At 37.1% G+C, this 19,983-nt stretch overlaps 1 protein-coding gene across 2 annotated transcripts in view; it reads left to right on the top strand.

Moving 5' to 3' along the window:
• The window catches only part of LOC132366001 (recombining binding protein suppressor of hairless), a 119,417-nt gene that overhangs the window by 95,147 nt on the left and 4,287 nt on the right, over positions 1 to 19,983 (top strand). The window contains exons 4-10 of one of the 2 annotated variants that reach the window (XM_059923231.1): positions 3,324 to 3,489; positions 7,756 to 7,930; positions 11,552 to 11,689; positions 11,845 to 11,957; positions 18,047 to 18,187; positions 19,254 to 19,409; positions 19,780 to 19,883. In XM_059923231.1, the coding sequence (XP_059779214.1) occupies positions 3,324 to 3,489; positions 7,756 to 7,930; positions 11,552 to 11,689; positions 11,845 to 11,957; positions 18,047 to 18,187; positions 19,254 to 19,409; positions 19,780 to 19,883 (993 nt within the window). The remainder of the gene's footprint in view (positions 1 to 3,323; positions 3,490 to 7,755; positions 7,931 to 11,551; positions 11,690 to 11,844; positions 11,958 to 18,046; positions 18,188 to 19,253; positions 19,410 to 19,779; positions 19,884 to 19,983) is intronic. The other variant, XM_059923232.1, reaches the window with a different exon arrangement.

The raw sequence follows: 19,983 nt of genomic DNA, 5'->3' as shown, positions 1-19,983 counted from the left end.
TATTTTCTTGCATCACAGCTTTCTTGAATAGTTGTAGAGTTGATATAAAGATAAGGCTAGTTCAGAGGCAGTTGAAGAATCTTCATTTTTCTTAATTTATTACGATTGGAAAGCACTTTCAATATAGAACCTAGGTCAGTGTTTTGTGGTAAAGAGTTTCTTGTCAACCTGTCTGATTTTTATGCCCTGTTGGTTTCATGCCATTTTATCACAGTACTCTTGAGAAAACCAGCACTACATTTGGTACACTATAGTAAAACATAGCTTTTCGAATTTTATAGCTGATATACCAACTTACTAAGGAGGCTTAACATCTGTCAATAAAATACTAATAGTAGACGAGCTTCCAAAATTGATGCCTTCTCAACTTCCTGATAGTGTGCCAGCTAGATATTTGAATCTGTGCCATGGTAAGTATTGGGTGGTTCCCAGCATTAGAGGCCAGAAAGATCCGTGGTGCAGACTTGAACTGAGCCAACTCCTGAACTAGCCCAGCTAATCCAGGCATCCCTCCAAACTTGGAGTGACCTGGAACTGAGCCCACTGCCTCGGCTGTGACCTCTCTGTCCATGGTGACAGAGAGTATACAGGAACAAAAGCTGCTCTGATTCCTTTCTATTGGTTTAGATACATACGAGAAGACCCCAGAAGATTTTCCTCCTAACTCAGCCTGATCCCTTCGACCTACTAGGTCTACTTCCCCATTACCCCGGCTTCATCTCCTGTTGTTCTCGTCTCTGCTCCAGCCACGCTGGTCTGTTGTTTGTCCACTGTCCATTATAGTCCTTTCTACTTTGGAGCCTTTGCACTTGCTATTCCCTCTTCTGAAATGCTCTTACCCTAGATACCCATGGCTTTAGGTCATGACTTAAGGTCATCTTCTTAAATAGGCTTTCTCTGGCCACCCAGGTCTTACAGATTTTTAAGTACCCCTTCCCTGCTTTATTTTTTCCCTCAGTACTTACCATCAGCTAACAGAGTATATATGTTATTTTAGTCATCTAGCCTTTTAAAATTGTCTTTCTTATTAGACTATGAGTTCCATTAGGACAAAAATTTTTGTTTGTTTTAACTACTCATATATTCCCAGTGTCTAGTACAGACTAGGGGTGTAATAAATTTTTGTGAATTATTGAAAATTAAATAAACCTAGCTCACTTCCTGTAAATTGTATGTAGATTGCCTCTAAAGTAGTCTTTGGTAGAGTTGAGCAAAAAGTAGGTGCCATATATTTTGATTCAATTCAGTCAATATTGTAGTAGGTGCTGAGGGGGAAACAAACAAGTAGACACTACTCTACTACCTTTATTTAATTTATTTTTTTATTAATTTTCTTTGGAGTATAGTTGCTTTACAGTGTTGTTAGTTTCTACTGTACAGTGAAGTGAATCAGTTATACGTATACATATATCCACTCTTTCTTAGATTTCCTTCCCATTTAGGTAACCACAGGTCACTAAGTAGAGTTCCCTGTGCTACACAGTAGGTTCTCGTTAGTATACATAGTAGTGTATATATGTCAACCCCAATCTCCCAATCTACTACCTTTAGGGTGGCCTGAAAGCTAAATCCAGCATGATGGTATCTGTGTGTGTGTACGTACACACACATGCCTGTGTACAGTTCTTTAGTTTTTTATTTTTTAAAGTCTGTACACTGTTGGCCTAAAAAGCATAAATTATTTGCCAAATTTTAAAATTAGAAATTTCATGTAAAACTTGATTTCAGGCAGCTATTGGGAAGTTGGAGGATGTGGCCAGCACTAGGCCTCCACGCCCATAGTTCAGCCCTGTGAGTGGGTGGGTGAGTGTATACTCACATGCTTGCTTTTCCCAATTGTTTCCTTGTCATCAGAGTCACACAGCATTGGCTGATGCTCTTTGCAGTTAAGCCCTTTTTTTTTTTTTTTTTCTTACAGTGGGCTTAAAAGATTAAGAAAGAAATTTCTATGCTTATAACTATACAGAAAGTGGGAATTACCATGAGGGCTGTATGCTTCAAGAAAGAAGGGAGGGAACCTACTTCTTTGGGTAATTAAGGGATATTTCTACTTACTTATTGTACAGCTGGTCCACCCATTTATATTACTTACCTGGCTGCTATTTGAATTTACTTGGCTACTATTTGAGTAGGTATTTGAGTTTTCAGGCCCCTTGATGAGACATGACATAAATGTTTTTTAAACTTTATTTATTTATTTTTTAAATTTTTAGCTGCGTTGGTTCTTTGTTGCTGCGCACGGGCTTTCCCTAGTTGCGGCGAGCGGGGGCTACTCTTCGTTGCGGTGCGAGGGCTTCTCATTGCAGATGGCTTCTCTTTGTTGTGGAGCACGGGCTCTAGGTGCACGGGCTTCGCACGGGCTTAATTGTTCCACGGCATGTGGGATCTTCCTGGACCAGGGATCAAACCCGTGTCCCCTGCATTGGCAGGTGGATTCTTAACCACTGCGCCACTAGGGAAGTCCTGTCATAAATGTTTTAAAGTATGTGTAGGTCAGTGTGTGTAATTGAGCAAAGGAATTACACCCTACATAAGGACTGGATTGATGGTCTGAACTATGTAAAATGTGGGGCCTGAGCTAGGCTTTGAAATAGATATTTTGTGATTACTAAGAGAAGATTATAAGGAAATTATTCTAGGTGGGAAGAATTTGTGAGGGCGGGTTTTTGGCAACTAGCAAAACAAATCTCTTGGTTGTCTCTGAGTTGAAAGGATACAGTATATTGTTCTTTCAGTCATCCACATACAGCAGGTGTTCAGGATGTAAGATATATAGTAATCCAATGATCCATTTTGCTTTTAATTCTTTTAGTTAGTTGTATTAGTATTTAGAAATTTTCTACTTTGGGCATTGCTCTAATTCTGTTTTCCAGGTTAATTACCAAATGAAGTTAAGAGTAATATCCATACCAAGAATGTCATTAATTAATGATACATCATTTTGAGTAGACATTAATCAGTAACTTCAGATTCTGTGGTGGTATACCATGTTTTGTATATGTTAGAGTACTTTGGATTTGTTGAACTGCAGTAGTTCAAAACTCTGAGCTATGTGAAAAGAGATGTTCCCTGCTCTAAAAAGTATCTGGGCTAAGTGAATGCGTAACATCAATATAGATGAACCTTATCTGAACAAATGGAAGTGGAAGTCTTGATTTCTGTGCTGTGGATATGATTATTTGCATTACAAAAGACTTCACCAAAATGTTTCGTTAGGGGCTAACTTTGTGCAGTTCAACATGATTTTGTATTCCTGTGTTTAAGAAAAGGAAATGCTTTCTTGAATGTAATTGCATTGTGTTTTTTCCCCCTCATTGTTTCAGGTTTTTTTGCCCTCCTCCTTGTGTATATCTTATGGGCAGTGGATGGAAGAAAAAAAAAGAACAAATGGAACGTGATGGTTGTTCTGAACAAGAGTCTCAACCATGTGCATTTATTGGAATAGGAAATAGTGACCAAGAAATGCAGCAGCTGAACTTGGAAGGAAAGGTAAAGAGAACCATGGTACCAGAACGCAGTTTTCTTACTTGTTTTTGTAGTGGTGATTTTTTTTTTCCTTTTATGGCAATTGGTAGCACTTTTTTGAATATATAAATCAGAACCAGAAATAAACTTCTCAAGTAGCTGTGGTTTAGTCATGATTCATGGAGCTTGAGCTGTTGACATCTAAAGGTGGCACACAATAAGCTTCCTTAGCTTGCTAGCAATTTTAGCAGGCTGTGAATCAGATTTCTGTTGGGCCAGTATAGGAGGCTAATTGCTCATCCGTCTGACAGGGGCATGATAGTCAAACAACAATGAAAATACATAGTTCAATAATGTTTTATTCTACTCATTTAATCTTAGTCTTATACTAGGAACAAAGTATTATGGGTTATAAACATCATAAATGTTTTACTTAGCTTCAGTGTGGAACGGAACTATGCTGTGTAGACAAGAACAGCCATGATTACCTTTACTCAGACTTTTAGGGATTTTCTTTGATTACTTTACTAGGGAATAAAATTTATGAGTTAGTTTTACTAATTGTATTTTATGGATTTAGAAAGCAGTTATTTCGGTCTGTACCTTTAGTTTTCACAAGTAGTTCTTCACTGACTTAGCATTAACTATTACTTTGTTTTCTCTTGATATTAAAATTTGAAAAATGGTTATTTCTGATTTCAGTGACCACATGAATGTCTTTTAAAGTACTGCATAAATAGCTGTTTTCTCATTCAGTAAGTCTTTGTTGAATGTCTTAGTGTTTGCTGTATTGTAGCTGACATTAAGGATGGGAGTTTGGAGGGCAAGGTTGAGGGTGGTGAGCTAGCAGGTTTGTACTCTCATTCCATTTTAGTCATTTTACAGATAATGAGCACTGAGAATAAGGAGCCTTAATATCAACCTCCTTCAAATTTGCGTATGTTTATGTCATTTGTATCTTTATATTTTTAGCATTAAGGCTTGTCAACTATGCATTTTAAATTAGGTTTGGGATAAAACTTACTACAATAAAGGTTGTTTCATCTTAAAATAGAGCAGTGTAAAATATTTCTGAATTATGACCCTTGAGCCAAGGTAAAACATATATTTAAGTAGTGGGTTGAACAAATAGGCCTTAGTCATGTCTCATCTATTTTTCTGTTATATAGAAAGTCTTAGTGATGTGTCTCCAAGCTGTACATCTAGACATTTGGAACTGTGAATGATAATTAGATTAGATAGGTAGCAAGAAGCCAAGGATTCTAGCTACCATTGTATATAATTGTGTTAATTGAACTTCATTGCTTGCTTTAACACTTCCAGCTTCCAGCAATTTTAAGGGAGGTAATAACAAACAGCATCCCCACTTGCTTTTCTCAGCATAATGGCTTAGTACATCTTTCTTCAACTTCTGCCATTATATCCTTTCCCCAAATCCTAGAAATTTGCAGAAGAGAATACCTGAGAGCTTGAGCATTAAATAGTGCTTAAAACACCTACTTACAGGGTAGTACAGTGTCTGTATGCCAAAATTATGTGTTAATATTTAGTTATAATGAAAAATGCTATTAGAGAAGTCTATAGAGAATAAGACTGGTTGAGAGTCAGCAGAAGTCATTCCAGGCAGAAAGAACAACATAATCATATGCTGGGACCGTCAAGGTACAGGAACAAGGTAAGTTTGGGTCCAGGTAGGCAAAGATGGACCAAGCAGTGGGATAGATGCTGAGCTTCAGAAAGAGGCACTTTGGTCCTATCTCACTTAACCTCCATTCATTTAAGGTAATATTATTTTCTTTCAACAGTCTGTTCATTGAATGGTACAATTAGTCATTATTGAAAAAGGAGGGATTTTATTTTGCATTATTGGGTGTTTGTCCTTATTTTAATCTTCATTACAACAAAGTTCTAACATATGCAGCCCTTATTTTTATGGTCATGACATTTGACTATATGTTGGTAATATTTTGGATCTGATGTTTTTAATTTGTTAACTATTCATTTCCTCAGTTTTTGTCTTTACATAGTTGGAGCTAGGTAAGCTATGCAACATGAATTACTTCCCTAATTAGCACTTAGCACACTTGTATTTTTATTTTAAAGAATTACATCCCCTACACCTATGTTGCTAGTATTGTTTTGTTTATATAATTCAAATTCTACAATTCAAATATTTCTATAAACTTTTGTAGCATTATATTTGGTATTTCTTTTTTATTTCAGGGCAGATTTTTTTTCTTGCCTGAAGATCTTGTATTCAGAAAGTTGTTTTTTAAGTTAAACTGTTCATTGTTTATAGACAGATTTTTATATGCCATTTTCTATTTTTGAATTTTATTAGCTAATTTAGCCTTTTGGTATGATGAAGCAAATGTAACTTCACTTTTTATTTACTTAGTGTCTTAAAGCCGTAATACTTTTTCTGAATCAGTGACTTGTCCTTTTTTTTTTTTTTTTTCTTGTGAAATTTGAGTAGTTTGTGGTCAGTAGCTTTATAGCTTTTAAAAAATAATAAATTGTATCTGAGATAGCTTTATTAGAATTTTTTTGTGGATTCAGACTACTCACTTTTGTAATTAGGGGTATATTTCCTTTCCTTCCAAGGAGAGATACATATATATGTTTGCTTTTTCCAAACAAAATAAAGCCCTTTGAGTGTCTGTGTTATGATCCAATTTTCTCTGCTCTTTTTTCCTTTCCTGTTTGCCAGTCTCCTTATCATTTATGCTAGATTTCAGTATTTTCTCTTTTCTGATATAGATCATATCCCCTAATGTTAACACTCAAATTAAGTGATCTCATCATTTTTAAGTTTTGCCATTAGAATTTAATTGCTTTCATTTAGATACACATTTTATTTTTGTTCCATGGGAGTACTCTGCTTTAGTGTATCAATACCCATTTTCCTAGACTTTGTCTTAACGTTGTAGAATAATTCCATAGTTCAGGCTTTATTTGACTTTCAGAGCTTTTTAAAGTAGGGCAGGGCCATGGTTCAGCATCCCTGAGCACTTAGAGATCCTTGAGTGAAAGGAGCTGAGTGAGTGCAAAGGCTGTTGTTTTAATTTTTCTTATTACTATTATGAGCTTTATCTTAACTTTGCCTTGTGCAGAACAAAGCCTCTCAAAGCTTTTATCACCCTTTTGAATTTATAAAAACTTAATTGAGTAAAATATTCAAGATGGTGCCTAAATTTTCTTATATAACTTTGCTGTTGAGAAATGAAATAGAGTATGGCATGATTTTTGTTCTGCTATGGCATGATTTTTGTTCTGGTACTAAAATTGGCTGTGAGTAATATTTTAAAGATTAAAAACCTAGAGCCCATTAGTTATTTTCTAAATGAGTGGCATTTGCACTACTTTTTAAAAGGAACGCACAGCAGAGGTAGTCAAGAAACTTGTTTAGCCTAATTTTAAAGTAGAGCAATGATTTTTAAAATATATATATATATATTTCAGATTTTTAAATACTTAAGCCGTGCTTGAGCATTATTTACCCAGTCTGGAAAAGGAGATCAATAATTTAGCCTCTTCCCTCATTCACAGGGATCAGGGGAATAGGAAGGATTTTAGAATTGTCATATATAATTGAAATAGTAGCATTTCAGAGTATCTTTGTTGTTTTACAAGTGCTATAACTCCTTAATACTATCCTTTCAGTTACCAGAATTTAATTTCTGGTAAACTGACATAGTACTTTGCTGCGTTTGTTTTCTCTAGTACCTTTAATTTCAGTTCTTTTGGTGATGCAATAGGAATTATCCCATTGGGCAAAGTTAGCTATTTCAAAAAATATTGTTTTCCTCAGACTCATGGGTGGTTGCTCTAGTGTTCGGCTATATAAGAAAAAACATTGTATGTACTATTTTGAGAAGAATCAGTGCTAAAATCTTTTACATAATTGAGTTCTGATAGCCTTCTTTATATCTTATTTGCAGAAAGACAGTCATGGAATTTTTTAACTGTAAAATTTTATTTTAAAAAATTACTGATATGACATTGGTAATTCTGTGAAATAGATGTAGAGCTGTATAAAACAAGAAAAGACTATATTTTAAAAGCCTTTTTGAGAGGGGAAAACAGAACACAGTGTTAGTATTTCGTAGACTTGATAAGGAAGGCTTTGTACTTTGTTTCCAGAGATCAGTACTTTTCACAGTTGGTTTTATCAGCTCTTCTTTGGAATTACTGCCTTTAAGTCTGATCAAACTTAGACTTGGCCATACTGAGTTGTAGGTACAGCTGACAGGGTTTTGGTGCTATTAAAACTTGCCTTTTCTTTCACAGAACTACTGCACGGCCAAAACATTGTATATATCTGATTCAGACAAGAGAAAGCACTTCATGCTCTCTGTGAAGATGTTCTATGGCAATAGTGATGACATTGGTGTGTTCCTCAGCAAGCGGATAAAAGTCATCTCCAAACCTTCCAAAAAGAAGCAGTCATTGAAAAATGCTGACTGTATGTATACTTGTTTTCTTTTTTGTCCTCAACTCCCAGCACGAACTAAATAAGACAAATTCAACTATTTTTTAAATTAAAAATTGCTTTTCAGTAGCCAATTCATTTTTTGCAAATATTTTTGTGGTCTTCACTTTATCTGAAAAAGTCATATTCAGTTATTACTGCTGCTTTATTGTCTTTTTCTTTAATTAAAAATGGGCAATACCTGGTGTAGGGAAGTGGTTTTTAAACAGAATTGGTTCATCACTGCCACCCAGAGGCATTTGGAGAAATGGGAGTTTCCTTTTGCTGTCCCAGTGACTGGGGGGAGTAATGTTCGCATTAGGGTGTCTGAATGTCCTGCAGTGCCCAAGAAGGTTCCCATTCCACGAAGAACTGATTCACTTAGAATATCAAAAGCACCCCTTTGAGAAACACTGTTATATCAAATGGGCTTTGGAAGGCTGTCCTGAGAACCTGAACAAAAATTTTAACGTAGTTGCACTGGCAGAGACTGCTGCCTCATCAGCACATTTTTAGGCTATAGCAGATAAATGCTGTTTGAATTATACACTTCAACCTCTGTACCCAGTTTTCTTTATTTTAACTTTTTATTATGAAAACTTTCAAACTTACATAAAAGGGAGAAAGTAGTATAAGGTGACCACCTGGCCTCAACAGGTTTTACCAATTCTGTTTTATCATTTCTATCACCACCACCCCTTCCTCCTCCAACTGCTGGAATTTTTTAATGTAAATCTCAGACATCCTATCCTTTCAACCATTTCTGCAGTAGTGACTCTCTAACAGCTAATTTTCTTTTAAACATCATTATACCCAACAACAGTTGATGGTAGTTCGTTAATGCCATCTAATGGCCAATCCGTGTGCAGATTTATCACATTGTCTCAGAAATATCTTTTTACAGTTGTAGCGTTGTTGTTGTTTTTAACAGTTGGCTTGTTCAAACTTGGATCCAAACAAGGTTCATACATTTTAATCTGTAATAGTTTCTTCTCTTTCCACCAGCCTGTTTTTCCTTCTGTGTTATTTGTTGAAACTGGGTCATTTTTCCTGTGGAATTTCCATATTCTGGATCTGGCTGATTACATGTTCCTCTGTCTCTCATATTTTCTACAAACTGTTGGTTAAACTTTTATTTTAGAATTAGCTGATCCTATGTATGTTCATTTCTATCAGATCAGAAGTCATGTAATATCTGGTTATCCCACTTCTTGTTATATTAAGATTGGTTATAGTAATTTGAGCTGTTGTTAGTCTAATCCACCAGTTATAAAGTTCCTCAACAACCTTTAACCTAATGATTTTAGTAGCCCTTCATGATGGCTGCTTAAATCTAGTATTTCATTAAGGGCTGCAAAATGATGATTTTTCTAATTCTTTTATTCTTAACTTTTGCATTTGTTAGCTGTTTGCTTTAAGTATAGTCTATGTAGAAAAGCCAGGATAAGTTCTTACTTACTAATTTGCAGAATAACAATAGTATTCTTTGAAGGTGACCAGTGAGGTTTTAGGATTTTGGTTTATTTGCTTGTTTTTTTTGTTTTGTTTTGTTTTATTATGAACTTAATGGGATTTTATATAGTGGATGGTTTTTAGTCTGCTCAGTCATTATTATCATCATCATTTACTTTATATTATGGAAATTTTCAAACATACTAAAGTAGACAGTTGCATAATGACATGAAACCTCTTGTGTTCATCCTCTAACTTGCAGCAGTGATCTTAACTTCAAGCCAGTCTTGATTTATCTTCACCTGTAACCCTACCCCACCCACACTTTCCTCTGCCCTCATTTTAGTTTGATGCAAATCCAAGACATTATATCATCTGTAAATATTTCTCTGTATCTCTGAAAGATAGGGTCTCTTGTTTTCTAATATAATTACAATATCATGATCACATAAAAACAAACATAAAACAACTATAAAAAGAAATAATTTCTTAGTATCATTAAATACCTAGCTAGTGCTCAAATTTAAAATTATCTAAAATGTGGGGTTTTTTTTAGCCCTTTGGTTGAATCAAAATTCAAATAAGATCCACCAGATATTATTCTATATATTGTGTTGACATGTCCTTGAGTTTTTTTTAATCTGTGGATTTTCTCTTCATCTCTCTCTTTCTCTCTCTCTTCTTGTAGTTTATTTATTCAAGAGACTGAGTCCGTTGACCATGAGAGATTTCCACATACTGGAATTTGCTAATTGTATTTCCTTGGTGTAGTTTAATGTATTTTCTGTAAATTGTAGTGTCAAAGAGGAACAGAGCTGGACACTAAAGTTGGTTAGAAACAGATTTTATTCACTACTGTTGCAATAGGGAAAAGAGATTTCAGTAAAGAACTGAGCTCAACTCCAAATACTACAAGGAGAAGTGGGGATTTATAGCCAAGGAACAGAGTTGAGGGGGTCAGTGGATGAAAAGTTACTAAGAGGAGAGAGACATCAAGGGTAGAGGGATTCTTGACAAACTAGCTTACCAGAATTTTTATAAAGACAGGCCTAGATGATCAGATATAAAGGTGGAGGGGAGGAACTTGATCAGATATCATGGATGGGAGGATGGTTTAGCAGGATTCTTGGCAATAACTGGGCTAGGCAGGCCAATGCCAGAGCCCAAGGAAGAGTCCGGTGGAAAAAGGGCTCAGAGGAGCCTGTCTAAAGTTTGGTCAAGGAGAGAGTCTTTGTCAGGAAATTTAGAAACTTGATCAGATTTAAGGTTGTTGTTCTTTGGTTCTTTTTTGTTGTTTGTTACTGGAGGGCAAGCCTACTTCACAGCAATGTAGTGTTCTTGCATCAGGAGGTATAATGTCATGTATTTAGGCTGTTTCCAATTCAAATTACGGGATTTTATTTAACCTCTTTAATTTTGTATTTCTACTGACTCTAAGTTACTTGATGGCAGAGAACATATTTCATTTTCAGAGTATTTTCTTGCTTACATAGGTGTGGTTGTGTTTTCAAGAAATTTCATGCAATGCTGTACTTTAAGGTATTTAGAAGGAAACAAAATCTCTAAAATCACAGTGTCCAGAGGCAGTTGCCATCAGCTTTGGTAAACATCCTTCCACACCCCTCTCTATGAATGTATTCCATAGAATTAGATGTGAGCACATGGAGACACATGCTGTCACATAAAAATGTATATGTTTACCTAATGAAACCACAGTATAAAGAGTGTGCTTTCCATTCAGTGATATATCAGGGAGATATTTTCTTACCAATGTGTTTAAATACACAGTATTCAAATAGGTGAATGATATTATAATTTATTTAATCAATTTCCTACTGTTGGACACTTATTATTTTAAAAGTAACTTCCTCTTAAAAAACAGCACCGCATTAAACATACTGTGTAACTCTCATGTAAAAAAGATTTTTATGGACGTATTATATATCTTTAGCTTGACATTATTGATAGAGTTACCTTGATTTTTGGGGGGTTATCATCTGTATTTTCTTAGAGGGTTAAAAAAATTGTTAGCAGAATCCATTAATTATTAAATGATAGTAAAGCATAGTCCTGACTCACCGGGTACTGGTCCCTTCTTGCTCTCCACTGTTGCCCCGCCCCCAAACCCCACTCACATAAATAGGAGCTGTGTTTTCTTTGCAGTATGCATTGCCTCAGGAACAAAGGTGGCTCTGTTTAATCGACTTCGATCCCAGACAGTTAGTACCAGATACTTGCATGTAGAAGGAGGTAATTTCCATGCCAGTTCTCAGCAGTGGGGAGCATTTTATATTCATCTCTGTGAGTATAAAAATATGCACTTGATTTTTTTCGTGTGAAATTGTTAAATTCTTTTCACTAATAAGACATACAGATATATTAAGTTTTGTCATTTTTATAAGCAGATTCATAAGTTCTAAAAGATGATAATTTGATCTGTTTCCATTGCACTGCAGTGGATGACGATGAATCAGAAGGAGAAGAATTCACAGTCCGCGATGGATACATCCATTATGGACAAACAGTCAAACTTGTGTGTTCAGTTACTGGCATGGCACTCCCAAGATTGGTATGGCCTTAATGACTTCATGACTGTTTCTAATAAACGTTGGTGGCCTTTTCCCTTTTCGGTTGTATATCTGGATATGTTCAATAGAGGGCACTATAAAGTTACATTAAGATTCATTTTCTTAACTAATGTAGATACATTATTCATTCTTTGTGGTACCTGCTGTATCCCAACACAGGACCAAGTTTTCAAAAGCATAGAATTTTAAATTTCTTTAAAAATATAAGCATAATTTTTATTATTTTATTCTCCCAAAGGAAGATGGATTTAAAAATTAAATAAAATTGGTATTTCTTACTCTGGTAGAGAGGCATAGTGTTTGGGGCTTTTTGAAACTGCAAAGAACTGCTTTTCTGAGCAGAATGAAGCAAAAGCCCCTCATATACGCTTTGTCATCTTCCCCCTCCTTTTCTGAAACAGAACACAATTTAGTTATATTAAAGATGGAGGGGGTTTATGAGTAAGTTTGATTCAAGGTCAGGTTGGGGGAGGGGGTTAAGTGAATGGAAGAACTTTTAGTATTACTTTCCTGAATATGCTTTGTATCTCTTTGATGAAATATTTCATTGGCTGATATTTTCTGGGACTATTTCAGCAGGAGCTGGGTTGATCTATGACTAAGTAAATGCATCATTTTATTGTTTTTGTTTTGTTATATTTTTCTGTGTCATGGTTGTGCAAGGTGATTTCATTTCCCATTTCAACTTCATAAGCCAAAATATGTGAAACATAGTAATATAAATTTACAAAACCTTGAACCTGAGGCAAATTATAAAAAGGGGAAAGGTAGGGAAAGAAGGGTGCATAAATTAGAAAGAAAGACACACCAAAAAACAAGCTGAATCAACATTTACTCAAGTTCTTCTCTTTTCATTCATTATGTGTCACTGTATTCCAAGGATAATGTTTATTTGCTTTGGTATTAAATGCTTGTGCTACAGAATCACTATTCAGAGGCCTATGCCTCTGATCAGCAACAGCTTATATATGGGCCACTTAGAAGACAGACTCAAATCTTAAAGTAGTGTTTTCACTTAATTTCCTGTAAAGTACCAGTCTGCCTTGCTTGAAGGTCATCTTTTTTTTTTTTTTTTAATAAATTTATTTATTTTATTTATTTATTTTTGGCTGTGTTGGGTCTTCGCTGCTGCGCGCGGACTTTCTCTAGTTGCGGTGAGCAGGGGCTGCTCTTTGTTGCAGTGAGCAGGCTCCTCATTGTGGTGGCTTCTCTCATTGTGGAGCACGGGCTCTAGGCGCGCGGGCTTCAGTAGTTGCGGCACATGGGCTCAGTAGTTGTGGCACATGGGCTCAGTAGTTGTGGCTCACGGGCTCTAGAGCACGGGCTCAGTAGTTGTGGCGCACGGGTTTAGTTGCTTTACAGCATGTGGGATCTTTCTGGAGCAGGGATCGAACCCGTGTCCCCTGCATTGGCAGGCGGATTCCCAACCACTGCGCCACCAGGGAAGCCCCTTGAACGTCATTTTTAATGGAATATTTTCAACATTCAAAAGTATGTGGCTCTGATTATAAAAATGTTGCAATAAAAAACCTGATCCAGAGAATGCCTTAGGAAAAGTTGCAGTACCATCGTTAACAATGTACCGATAAATACCTCTTTCTAGAGATTGTGTGACTGAGGAGTTAGATTCCTCAGAGTCATAGCTAGGCTTTATATGGTCTGCACTACTTCCTGCCCTCCTTTACCTCCACTTAACGTGCAGTTTTCAACAAAGGCACCTTTTTCAGAGGAGGCATTCTACAGCTTTCATGTGCTTTCAAGAAGGATGACACTGTCTTAATATCTGAACATTGCATGCTATGCTTCCTAGAATATTAGCCTTATTGGAGATCTTTGCTTGGAAAACACTCTCCCTCCAAGACCAAGTTTCAATGGGATGAATGTCCTAGTGAGAAATCCTGTTTTTTAGGGTACTTTAAAAACAGGCACAGTCTATGTAGGTCTAGCCAACTAACAAGAAACACTGGTTAGTATTTATCCCACGTCCTCAAGGCTGTCAGATGCCCCAGAGGTTTGGGACATCTAAAATCTGTTAGATAAACTAATCAGCGACATGAATTCAGCCTGGGCATTTACCAGGTATAGTGCTAGGAATATGAATAAGATATGTTTTCTGTCCTTAAGAGCTATATCCTGTTTACCTCAGAAATATGGAAAATACTGTACCAATAACCTACAAAGCCAGTGTAGAAGAGAGAGAGCTAGTTGGAGTAACCGCTGGTGTCTTATGAATGTAGAATTCATCACACATAGCTTGTTAGAACATTTGTATTATCTGGTTTCTCAGATTTCTTTCCTATCCTTAAGAATTAGAAATGATCACAGCAAGTTTGATACCAAATAGTAGGGGACATCTCTGGTTTCTTTATTGGTGAGACTAGGTCATTCAGCAGCGTCTATGTCCAGAGAACTATTATGGGAAATAAAATTGAACCAAACATGGCCCATGTTCTCAATATGCTTATTATTACTAGGTAGTGGAGAAACAGTGGATTACAGAAATGACAGTGTCCTAGGCAAATGTTGACTCTTACGTGGTGAAGTCATAGGTGAGTGCGGTAGACTTACAGTAAGCTTTAAACTTACATCATTCAAAATTCACTTATTTCCCTAAAATCCAAACATCATTAAATTTAAATACACCTTTAAGACTAGCATTGAATGGAAGCATTTTGCTTGAGTTTAATTAGTCTCACAGAATATCTTAGAAGCTGTAATTGCTAAAAGTGTAGTGTCTCCCTTTAAACTCAAAAATTAGTGGTGATGTGAGTAGAATGACAAATATTCTGACTAATAAACTGCAGAGCTAAAAATGTGTAAATATGAAGAATGTTGACTTTAAAAGATTGGGATTTTTAATAGTTGTGGCTTAAGTAAAGGAAAATCATCTTGGAATATGTCAGGTGTGAATCAAGTAATAAAAACCCAATAATATTGCATAATATTAATAGCACTGTTCTGAATACTTCTACATATATTGTTTCATTTAGTCCTCACAATATTCTGTGAGTACTGTTAAGGATGTTCATTGTGGAGCAAAGTATTACAGTCCTACATGCATACGTGCATTCTACAAATAGCCCTGAACCCATGGGCCAGGCACTGTCTAGATGCTGGAGATACATTGGTGAACAAGGTAGACTTTCTTTCCTTTTGGAGCTTACATTTTGGTTTTTTTTAATTAATTTATTTTATTTTATTATTTATTTTTGGCCGCATTGGGTCTTTGTTGCTACGTGTCGGCTTTCTCTAGTTCCGGCGAGCGGGGGCTACTCTTCGTTGCGGTGTGCAGGCTTCTCATTGCGGTGGCTTCTCTTGTTGCAGAGCACAGGCTCTAGGCACGTGGACTTAAGTAGTTGTGGCATGCGGGCTCAGTAGGTGTGGCTCGCGGGCTCTAGAGCACAGGCTCAGTAGTTGTGGCACACAGGCTTAGTTGCTCCGTGGCATGCGGGATCTTCCCGGACCAGGGCTCGAACGTGTGTCCCCTGCATTGGCAGGCAGATTCTTAACTACTGTGCCACCAGGGAAGCCCAGAGCTTACATTTTGGAAGGGAGGTCGACAAAAACCAGCTAAAGCAATACCCATAGAATGTATTAAAAGGTTAATGTAAGTGATAAGACATTAAAACAGGATAAAGGGATAGGGAAATGGGAGTGCTTAGAGTGGTCAGAGAAGTCTTTTTGAAGTGGGGCTATTTGAACAGAGACCAGAATGAAGTTGGGAAAGCAGAAACTGGGTGAGGAGCATTTCAGGCTGACAGAATGAGGACAGAAAGAACTTAAGACAGGAATGTGTGAGGACTAGCAAGGAAGCCATTGTAGCTAGAGCCAAGTCGGTGGGGGGGGCGGGGGGGGGGAAGTGCCAGGAAGTGATTCTGCAAGGTTAGCCATGGGCAACATCTTGTCAAGTCCCTCTCTCTATCTACAGTACGGACTTTCTGTTATCTATGTAAGATAGGAGGCCACTGGAGGGTTTTTTTGTGTGTTTTGTTTTTTTTTTGTTTTTTTGGCTGTATTGGGTCTTCGTTGCTGTGCACGGGCTTTCTCTAGTTGTGGCGAGCAGGGGCTACTCTTTGTTGCGGTGCGCGGGCTTCTCATTACAGTGACTTCTCTTGTTGCGGAGCACAGGCTCTAGGTGCACGGGCTTCAGTAGTTGCAGCACGCGGGCTCAGTAGTTGAGGCACACAGGCCCTAGAGTGCGTGGGCTCAGTAGTTGTGGTGTGTGGGCTTCAGTAGTTGTGGCACGTGGGCTCTAGAGCACAGGCTCAGTAGTTGTGGTGCACGGGCTTAGTTGATCCGCAGCATGTGGCATCTTCCTGGGCCAGGGATCAAACCCGTGTCCTCTGCATTGGCAGGCGGATTCTTAACCATTGCGCCACCAGGCAAGTCCCCACTGGAGAATTTTAAACAGGGAATTATGGCTGGTTTATGTTTGGAAGAATAATTCTGGCTGCTTTGTGGATAAGAGAGCATAGGGACATAGCTGTGGAAACAAAGAGAAAGGCGGTTGGGCTTTTGTCAAAATTAGGGCAAGAAGTTGATGATGGTACCTTAGACTACGATGGTACTGGTAAGGTGATGAGAGGTGACCGATTTGTTTGAAGGTAGACCTAACAGAATTTGTTGACAGCTTGGGTGTAAGAGAAAGCAAGGAGTCAAGGATGACTCCACGGTTTTAGGATTGAGTGAACGTGGTGTCATTTATTGAGCTATGAGCTGAGGGAGGATCACATTTAGGAAGAAATAAAATATTCTGTTTTTGATTAAGATTGAGATGCCTATTAATAGACATTTTCAGTGTAACTGTTGAATAGGTAGTTAAATATACATGTTGAGTGCCTGAGCAAGGCTATGGCTGGAGATACAAATTTAGGAGTTGCCAACTTCTAAATAGTATAGAAAGTATAGAGTATGGAGAGAAGAGAAGAGATCTGGGGACTCGGCTCTGGAGACTAAAGGTCGGTTAGAGCAAGTGTATCCCCGAAGGAAGAATGTGTGTGTTGGATGCCTCTGAGAAAGCTAATAAGATGAGGACAGAGAAGTGCTCATGGGACTCAACTGTCTTGAAGTCCTTAGTGGCCTCACCAAGAGCAATTTTGAGACAAAAGGCTGGAGAGATTTCAGGAGTTGGGGTGGTGAGGAAGAGGAGTTTTGCTGTGAAGGAGAGCAGAGAAACAGGGTGGTGAGAGGGAAGGACGGGGATGTGTAGTCAAGGAAGGGGTTTCTTCTGATTTTAGATGAGAAGTAGTTCTAACATGTTTGTATGCTGTTGGGAGTGATTTTCATAGTCCTCAAACACTTAGTGATTACCTTCCATGTGATAAGTAACATCTAAGGTTTGATAGGATTATCTTTCAGATGTCCATATGTGTTTTGTGGAATATTTGGATTATAAGGTCATAGTGTGTAATGGAAAGAGTTCAGGCTGGACAGGCAGCCTGCCTTGGAATCATATTCTGGTCCTTCAGCTACTGACCAAGTGATTTTGAGGAACTCAACCTGGCCTCTGAGCCTGTTTCCTAATCTGCAAAATGATAACCTCTTTTAGGTTAAAATAAAAACAACATATAAATATGATACTGGACTTAGGTGCCAACTAGCACACCCATAGTGGTCTTTAGAGATAATTTCCCCTTTGATGTTGGAATATTTGTCATTGTATAGTATTGGAAAGGTCAGGATTAACATCAGCTGGAAATTTGCTAGAATGCAGAATATCAGGCCCCGTATGTGATCTGTGGGATCAGAACAGATGTGTGTTTAACAGGAACCCCAGATGATTTGTATGGACATTAAAGTTTGGAAACCACTGATCTAGAAAACAGTCTGCCCTATTTTTTTAGGAGTTAAGGAAAAAGGTAACATCTCTACATTCTTAACATGCTTGCAATCTAAAAGTATTCCTATACCTAGCTTTATTGTTTGTAAATGCTTTTGTGTATGTAGGTATGTGACAAATACCTGTGATGTATTGTTATATGGCAGATTCTTTCTGTGTACTCTTGACAGTGTACGAAATGAAAACTCTCCAGATGTGATGATCTTTTCTTTTTTAATTGTTGAAATACAGATAATTAGGAAAGTTGATAAGCAGACCGCATTACTGGATGCAGATGATCCTGTGTCACAGCTCCATAAATGTGCATTTTACCTTAAGGATACAGAAAGAATGTACTTGTGCCTTTCTCAAGAAAGAATAATTCAGTTTCAGGTATGTTTTTAAATTACTGGTAAAATCTAAAATGTGCAAACTATTAGGTTAGCAGCATTTAGAAACATGAAACTCTCGCTTAATGTTAATTGTATCCAAATACACGAAGCTGTGTGTTCAGATATTTATCTCAAGTTCAAGGGTCCTTAACCCACATGTTCCTCAGATATAGTAGTCATCCTACGTCAAGGAAGAACTCAAAACTACGAAAATGTTCTAAAAGAAGCAGTTAACATCTAGTTCTGAGGAACAAAGAGCCCCTCAGATTATCCAAAAGTAGATGTTGAGTATTCAGTAAATCACCTGAAATTATGTGCAGACAACATTGTATATGATGCATGCCTATTTTGGAGGAGCGTTCATAATTCTCATCAGATTTATATTGGGGTCTTCTAAGAGAGTAATGATGACACATTTCAAAAGCTAATTTTTAACTATTTACTCAGAAGGCTTTCATGAGGACATTTATGACATGAACAGATGATTTAATAGAATAGTTATACTTTCGAATGAAACTCATTTCTGAACATCTGGAGACTTTCCAGAGAGATGGCCACACACAGCCAGTCTCCTCAACCCAGCACTGATGGTCTGGCCTAGGTGTTTCGAGGTAGGAGTAGGGGATTGTCAGTCAACATTTTGGTTGCTTCCAGCTGAAAGTACGTAAGTTTCTAGCTGTTCTCTGAGCAGGAGGGGGCTCCCATTCTCTCTCTCTCAGGGATCCCTAAAGAGTTTTAAACAGCTATTTACATCACAGATACTGATCTTTTATTAAAGAAATTATACAGGTACTGGTATACTCTTACTTAAATGGTTATTCTGAAGGTATTATTAGTTTTTAGTATGTCACTGAAATATTTTGTATTAAAATAAAACCTGCCATATGTGAGGTTTCCATGTTAATATTCTGTTTGTTTAGGGATTGGCAAAGCATTGTGCTTGGGAAGTTTATAAATTTGTACTAAATTCTCTTCATGTTAATGCCAGTCTATGAGTGTTACTTTGTTAAAGTGTCTTATACTGCAGTGTATATAAAACTCAATTTCTAACCATTTTTTTTCATAAGGCCACTCCATGCCCAAAAGAACCAAATAAAGAGATGATAAATGATGGCGCTTCCTGGACAATCATTAGTACGGATAAGGCAGAGTATACATTTTACGAGGGGATGGGCCCTGTCCTTGCCCCAGTCACACCGGTGCCTGTTGTAGAAAGTCTTCAGGTGAGACCACTTACAAGTTGACTTTTAGCTCTTTGCAGCTGCTCTCAGCTATGACATGGCATAATTTTATTTCACAAATTTGATTTTTCTCCAAATCTTGTGATTTGGAGGTTTTGTTACACATCATTTGTTGATTTAAAAAAAAAAAAGAAGAAAATGAGAGGAGCATAATTTTATGCAAGAAAATTTAAATGTAAATCAGTTTGTGTATTGAGATATTTTTAGTTCACTTTGTCTTTATAATCATGTCATTTAAAGGAAGCTTTTTATTTACCCGTTTTTTTTGCACATGGTAGTCGAATGAGAAACTGTACTTTAATGAAAAATGAAAAGTTTTCTCAACATTGTTCTGATTTTCTGTGCATTGCAGTTGAATGGCGGTGGGGACGTAGCAATGCTTGAACTTACAGGACAGAATTTCACTCCAAATTTACGAGTGTGGTTTGGGGATGTAGAAGCTGAAACTATGTACAGGTACTTACTATAATTTTTTACATCATCCAGAGTTTTTGATGGGGGTGTGGGTACATGAGACTCTTTCCTGATATTGATTGTCCTGTATTTAAGCAACCTT

The sequence above is a fragment of the Balaenoptera ricei genome, chromosome 5, assembly GCF_028023285.1.
Source record: "Balaenoptera ricei isolate mBalRic1 chromosome 5, mBalRic1.hap2, whole genome shotgun sequence".
NCBI classification, from domain to species: domain Eukaryota; kingdom Metazoa; phylum Chordata; class Mammalia; order Artiodactyla; family Balaenopteridae; genus Balaenoptera; species Balaenoptera ricei.
Note: the sequence above shows the minus strand (reverse complement) of the source record. Positions and strands in the feature narration are given on the sequence as shown.